The sequence below is a fragment of the Alternaria rosae genome (assembly GCF_020736505.1).
Source record: "Alternaria rosae strain MPI-PUGE-AT-0040 chromosome Unknown BKA58scaffold_2, whole genome shotgun sequence".
NCBI classification, from domain to species: domain Eukaryota; kingdom Fungi; phylum Ascomycota; class Dothideomycetes; order Pleosporales; family Pleosporaceae; genus Alternaria; species Alternaria rosae.
Window position 1 is genome coordinate 3,541,541 of NW_025763571.1, and position 6,000 is coordinate 3,547,540.

Below are 6,000 nucleotides of genomic sequence, written 5' to 3' on the forward strand. Positions count from 1 at the left end.
AGGAGTGTTCGAGGTATTTCGATGTCGTAGCTCTGCCGGACAGAAGCAGCCCAAGTACAGGTAATAGGGAAGGAGGCAAAAGAGGCGGAGCATTAAGCGGGTGGTGTGACAGACCAAGGCAGTAAAGCAGGAAAGCTAGTGTCAAGTTGCACTGCCGTGACCTTTCGTACCGTCTTTCTGTCCCTCGATGCCATGCTCTACAGTGTTTTATGGTGTTTGAGCCGCAGAGCCGCATCGCCAGCCACCAATGAGAGCCCTTGTGCCTTGGCAATATGTAGTCCCCTGTTCTCAGCTTCACCGGTGGGCCGCAGTGCACAGTTGTCCAGCCACCACTGCGCTGTACGTGAACTCTAGCACCTACCACCGACGGATAGGTTCAAGCCCCATGATTAAGCCCCTGATCAAAAGCAACCATGCTAGTACCGAGCGGATCGCTACCCCATCGCGATACGTCCAAGCCAACTTTTGTGCTAGAGCTGCTTCCGCGGGCTGCACGTTCGCTAAGCTGTCGGAAGGACGAAGCGGGACCATGTGGACGTGAGCTGTGAGGATGCTAATCGCGGACCCACCAGTTTGAGCGTTGGGGGCCAAAACAAATAAGGAGATGAACGACAAAATGCATGACCCAAGGACCGAATCACATACCTTCGACAATTGTGGTTTCTGTTAGGAGGCCGCACAGGAAACCCAGTAGTAAGCTACTGTTGTGCTACCGCACCTGCGCCAGGGACGTGATTGTTCCGACAGCTGCCGCGCAGACGGAACGCTGATGAGAGGCCCAGGTCCCGATGAAGAGCAGAAAGCCGTCGTCGGTCGGAGGGTGCAGTATCACAGACTCTCATTGGGAGCCGCTGCATAGTGGCTCACCAGCTGGGGCGCATTTGGCTCAAGACACTTGATTTAGGCATCAAGATAGGGCGAAGCATGGTTTCCCTGTCAAATCATTTGTCGTACGTTGCTGGAAGGCAGCATCAAGGCATTAGCGATGATGCTTTGATTCCATGAGTGGCAGTAGAGATAGCGAGCGGATGCGCCTGGGCTGTTTCGACGGCTGTATGCATCCTCCAGTCCCGTCATGTTGTCGCCTCACGGCTCAGGCATCAAGCTCGATCCGCAAAGGGGTTTGGTCGGCAAGAGCTTCCAGTGCCTTGGGCTTTCCGGGCGCATTTGGGGGCGGTGCGTCCCGTGTCTTTGGTGATGAAGACTGGCGAGTGGCGGCGGAGATCTGTACGTGGATTAGAAGGACTTGAAGCCTGTGCGCCGTCGCAAGTCGAGAACAGCCCACTCGGATGACTTTGCGCTGCCCCTGCATCGGCGCGGGGGTGAGACGACGTGATTGTCTTCACAGCACATTCGCTGTCAAACTGTCAAAACATTATCCGGCGGCTCTGCGCAGGCATTGAAAGATGTTCGAGAGTCTAGAAATAGCGAGACGCAGGAGATGCACCGCTCTTGGCAGGGTATCCCCGCACATGGCTTGCAAGCCACACGGCCATGGCTGACCGCGAAAGCCGTACGAATGGGACAAGAAGATGGTCATAGAAATTAGCTATCTTGTGCCGGTGGTGTGTATCGGGGGTCTTTGCGCAAAACCGACGCGGGATACTAGCTTTGTGGGCCCATTCTAGATATCTATGAACGCCATGGCGGTGCTATAGCCAGCAACTGATGCCCTGTGCCGGCATCATGCTCCAAGTTTGGCAACAAGGCGGTCTTCGATGCCCTCCAATATCCATCGATGCTCTAGCACCTCCAGATTCTCGGCTTCGTTGAGAAACAGCTTGTCCGGATCCTGCTCAGGACCCATCATGCCACCCGCGCCTGGATTGGCCATGGCCATCTGCTGTGAGACTTGGTTGGCAGCTTTAAATAATACTGTTAGCTTGACTGACTTGACTTGAGTAGGCAAATGCTCTTCCCGACATACCATTGTTGCTTCCCAGAATGAAGTTATAGACGGGCTGGAGTCCGAACAAAGTCAGGAAATACCATGACAAACTAGACACCCATCTGACGTCCAGGTCACGCGTGCCAACTCCAGATTGCAGCATGGACTTGAATTGTGGAGTCAACGGGAAGGGTAGTTTCACTGCGCATATCGGTTAGCAACAGATCAGGTTTGCTTTTGCAGCTCGGGAGCAGCCGGAAATCAGAACATGCCGACCGAACGCGCCAACTAGTCGCAAGCATGGTTCCGACACATACAAGAGACCAGCCGCTCGCTTCACCCTAGAAGATAGTACATGTAGGAGCTGCTTCAGAGCTAGGCAAAGCGAAAGGCCACGCAACATGTACTCCGGCATAGGCATCGGACCAATGAACACGTGAAGACTCATGCTCGCTCGGCTCCAAGTGAGAATCGGTTCTGTCGTCTGAAGGATTTCGGGACCCAAGAATACTCTTGATCGCGAGCCGCTTCCCCCTCGGATGCAGGAATATTTATAGAAAGGCAGACTTACTGATAACGAAACCAGAGAAGAAGGCATTGATCCATCCCATGATCAGCGTCTGCGGGATCATCATAGTCATCTGCCCCTTCATCATGCCCATCATGCCCTCCATCGCCGCAGGATCACTCATAGGATTCGGTCTGGGTTTCCCCCTCAGCTCCGGCTCAGCCAAAAACCTTCCTTCCTGGTAGGCCTGCACCATGTAGGCTTTGCGGGTCGCGAAGGAGCCTGGCGAGAGGACCTGGGCATTGGTACGTAGGTTGACGCCGCGCACGAGGGAGCGCTGTTGCCGGATCTTGGCAAGGTCGTGTTTCTTCGGGGTCGACTGGAGGAGTGTCATTGCGTAGTGGCGGAGGATGCCTGTCAAGATCTAGATGTATGTTAGCGTCTTGTATATTCAGAAGAATTGAGTGCACTGTACCATGACCACTGTAATGGGGAGCAGGATCCACCAACTGTAGAATTATCAGCCATCTTCGTCATACAGCAGCAAATACCGGAACGTACAACAGGGCGGGATCCCGATGGATCGTCTGAACTACAGGCTGTCCCATGGTGCCGGTAGTAGAGAGATGCGCGGGGTGCGGAGGGGGTGTGGGAGGTGAAGGTCGGTGGTGGTGGTGGTTGTTGCTCGACGATGATAGCTCGCCGCTGAGGCTCCGGCGGGATGTTGTGAGACCAGGGTCCGCGCTTTGCGCTTATGGAAAGGTGTCCAAAGCTACATCACCAACTGCGCAACGAGCTTCAGGCTTCACGACTACCTCTGCTCTCGTTTTGATTATAGGAACTATACGGATTACAACTTCAAGATGTCGGCAACCCAGAAAATCGCAGTCCACTCCCTCGCCGGTATGCCTCCATTCCCGTCACCACAACCAACCATGCATTCACCTATCGACCATGTAACTAACACACGCAACCAGACCTCAAGAACACAACCGACGATGCTCTCCCCAACTACCTCAACAGCCTCAAGTTCAAGCAGATTCACACGCAGACCGATGTGCGGTTAGTCCTCGGCTACACAGCCGTCACTATTGCCGGCGCACTCTTCTACTACGACTGGAAGTTCGGCTGGGAAGCCAGCAAGCCCTACACACTGCCTGCTGTCGTCGCATACTTTCTGTTGAACACCGCATTCAGTTATTGGCTATGGTTTGTGGAGAAGGGTGTGGTGTATGAGGGTGAGGGCAAGACGGGCAGGGTATATTCACATGCTCCGCTCCCATATATATGTGTTTGGTAATACTAACAATATCAGGTGAGGATATTGTCCTCCACGAAGAAGCACATCCCAATCTACGAATGCGACGTCGTCTTCACACCCGCCCCCTACGCCTCCAATCCCAAACAGACGATCCACATCCGCGCGCCCCTGACCCGGTGGTTTACCTCAGATGGCTACTTTGTCGCGAAACCCTTCCAACAATGGCTCGCTTCTGAGGTACCAGTTATTGGCGCTGCGGACCCCAATAACGTGGTAGAGGAGATTGGTCGCGGAAGTGCAGGCATGGATCAAACGATGAACTTGAACAGCTCGAACGCGGTGGACATTCTGCAGCAGCTCAAGGCGAGCGGTGCCAAGTTTGCAAGCGGAGATGCACAAAGGAGGAGATAGAATATCATGTGAGGATAGTTGGGACCCAGGAAGGAAAGGAGACTGGCGTTCAGGTGTCTACGGTTTGCCATTGAACCAGCTTGCACTCGAGGAAGAGCAAAAGCGTCACAATGGTTCAGCGGGGCATTCAGAAGGGGTTTCCTTGTTATGAGTGTGATTCTCGCTATTCAGGAATACTATGCAATGGCCAAGCTATGCTAAACGCCAACAAATGCCCATGAAACCGACATCTTGGTCGTTTCCCCACTATCCAATCTGGTCGTCCTACATGGCCCAACTTATGACATCTCCTGCTCGAGCATGGGCAATACCTCAAGCTCCCTTTGAACGATCCTCTCAAACTCTTCTCTGTCTATGCCTGACGCTCTTGCCAACCGGAATAGACTCTTGATATCCGTGCTGATATGCTGCTTGATCGCAAGCTCGGCCTGGCTGTAGTTCTCAGCCTTCCGCTCTAGTCTCTCGACCGAGTTGGTCGATGCCGAGGAAGAGGGTCGGGGGTGGCTCAGGGCGTTCGCGGTAACGCTTTGGTCCTGCTCAATGGACTCGAGATGTACCGCGCTGTCGTTGCCATGGACGCCGTTGCCGTTCAGAACGCCGCTTGAGTATGCTGGTGGCATCGACGAGTCGTAGCCGTTGGGACCCAGGTTCGATGTGTCAAGGGGTTCGGTCTGCGGTTCGCGCGTATAGCTGAGAGCATTGCCATTGAGCGTCGACTCGCCAGCTGCGGGCTCCTCTTCGTCTGGATCGTGCGCATCGAGCGCTGGCTGCACTTCCGACGCGTAGCGCTCGAAGTACTCGAGCTCGGACTGCGACGGTCCGATCTGCGTTCGGCTGCTGGTTCCTGGTGCTGGGGAGCGCCTTGGCTGTGGTGTGCGCCCGGGCGTCTGATCGTATGCAGCCCAGTAGGAACCATCGTCCTCTTCTTCTGCTTCCACCGCAGCGGCTTCGGGTTGGACCACCGCTTGGTAGGGTGCAACGCCGTTGCCCTTGACCGACATAGACTTTCGCCTGAAGCCAGCTTCGTCAGCAGTGGGGATATTCTCGAACCACTCAGTACCGTCGTCAACGTCTTCTGTTCCTCTCAGCTCAGCCAAAAGCCAGCGGCTTCCGCCTTCTCCTCCAGTGCACCAGAGGTATGTTGGGATGATTCCATACTCGCCCAGTATCAGCTTGGAGTGTAGGGTCTCAGGGTCTGACCGTCGGTATAGTATCTGATCCGGTTCTTCTACTTCAATCTCTCCAGAAGCTGGGTGAGGCTCGACGTTTATCTTCTCGATTATTTGCGGTAGTCGTGACGCGATTTCTCGGTCCCAGCACAACAGCGACAACCACTCGTTGGAAGACAGAAGCTGTACACGTTGGCGGAGGATAGGCGATAGGAGGGGCAGAAGACCCGGAGGCACGTCTTTGGAAGCATTCGCTGTCGCCAGACAGGCCAGCAGTGGTGGGAGGAGTTCCCTGGAATCGGGCCGTGGGATGACTTCGTTGAGCCCAGGCATGGCAGCGGCGTGAAAGGGTATGTGGGGTATGGCGTAAAAGGTTGATCGCGCTGATGATATCCACTCAAGAACGCAAGGAGCGTACAGTATCTGGGACTGTGATCTTAGTGTCGGTCAGTCTTGAGGAAGGCGCCGTAATAGACAAGCCTAGGACGTTTCGTAGGCGTTGTGCTTTTCGCGTGCCTTTGTTATTTTGCAGAACCCAGTACACTTCAGGCGTTTGCCGCTGAGCACAGTATTAGGTGTTGTGCAACTCCCCAATGCTCCGTGGTGTCGTTTGTGCTGCGTGTATGGTGCGGGCTCTGTCTGGTGATGCTGTCACATGCGAATGTGACCAGTAACGCGCAGAAATTCGCAGACGCAGATGCGGGGAAGGGAGGAAGCGACAATGGGTGGACTGTAGGATTGAAGTGAAAAAGGAAGAGGAAGA

The 6,000-nt window shown here is 54.6% G+C and overlaps 3 protein-coding genes across 3 annotated transcripts; 1 reads left to right on the plus strand and 2 right to left on the minus strand.

The window, feature by feature from the left end:
- Positions 1 to 1,397: 1,397 nt before the first annotated feature.
- Positions 1,398 to 3,121, minus strand: BKA58DRAFT_377954 (integral membrane protein DUF106-domain-containing protein). Its single transcript, XM_046169659.1, has 5 exons — positions 2,958 to 3,121; positions 2,872 to 2,905; positions 2,460 to 2,820; positions 1,928 to 2,089; positions 1,398 to 1,863 (listed from the first exon to the last, which is right to left on the minus strand). Exons 1-5 carry the CDS (start codon positions 3,002 to 3,004, stop codon positions 1,685 to 1,687), a joined length of 783 nt encoding a protein of 260 aa, XP_046029605.1. The 5' UTR covers positions 3,005 to 3,121; the 3' UTR covers positions 1,398 to 1,684.
- Positions 3,122 to 3,259: 138 nt separating this feature from the next.
- Positions 3,260 to 4,068, plus strand: BKA58DRAFT_409185 (microsomal signal peptidase 25 kDa subunit-domain-containing protein; the record flags this gene model as incomplete). Its single annotated transcript, XM_046172133.1, has 3 exons — positions 3,260 to 3,299; positions 3,374 to 3,654; positions 3,712 to 4,068. The coding sequence occupies 3 exons, from the start codon at positions 3,260 to 3,262 to the stop codon at positions 4,066 to 4,068; spliced, it is 678 nt and encodes a 225-aa protein (XP_046029606.1).
- Positions 4,069 to 4,242: 174 nt separating this feature from the next.
- On the minus strand, positions 4,243 to 5,729 carry BKA58DRAFT_102886 (uncharacterized protein). The gene has a single exon (XM_046163766.1). The coding sequence runs from the start codon at positions 5,568 to 5,570 to the stop codon at positions 4,347 to 4,349; it is 1,224 nt and encodes a 407-aa protein (XP_046029607.1). The 5' UTR covers positions 5,571 to 5,729; the 3' UTR covers positions 4,243 to 4,346.
- Between the last annotated feature and the right edge of the window lie 271 nt (positions 5,730 to 6,000).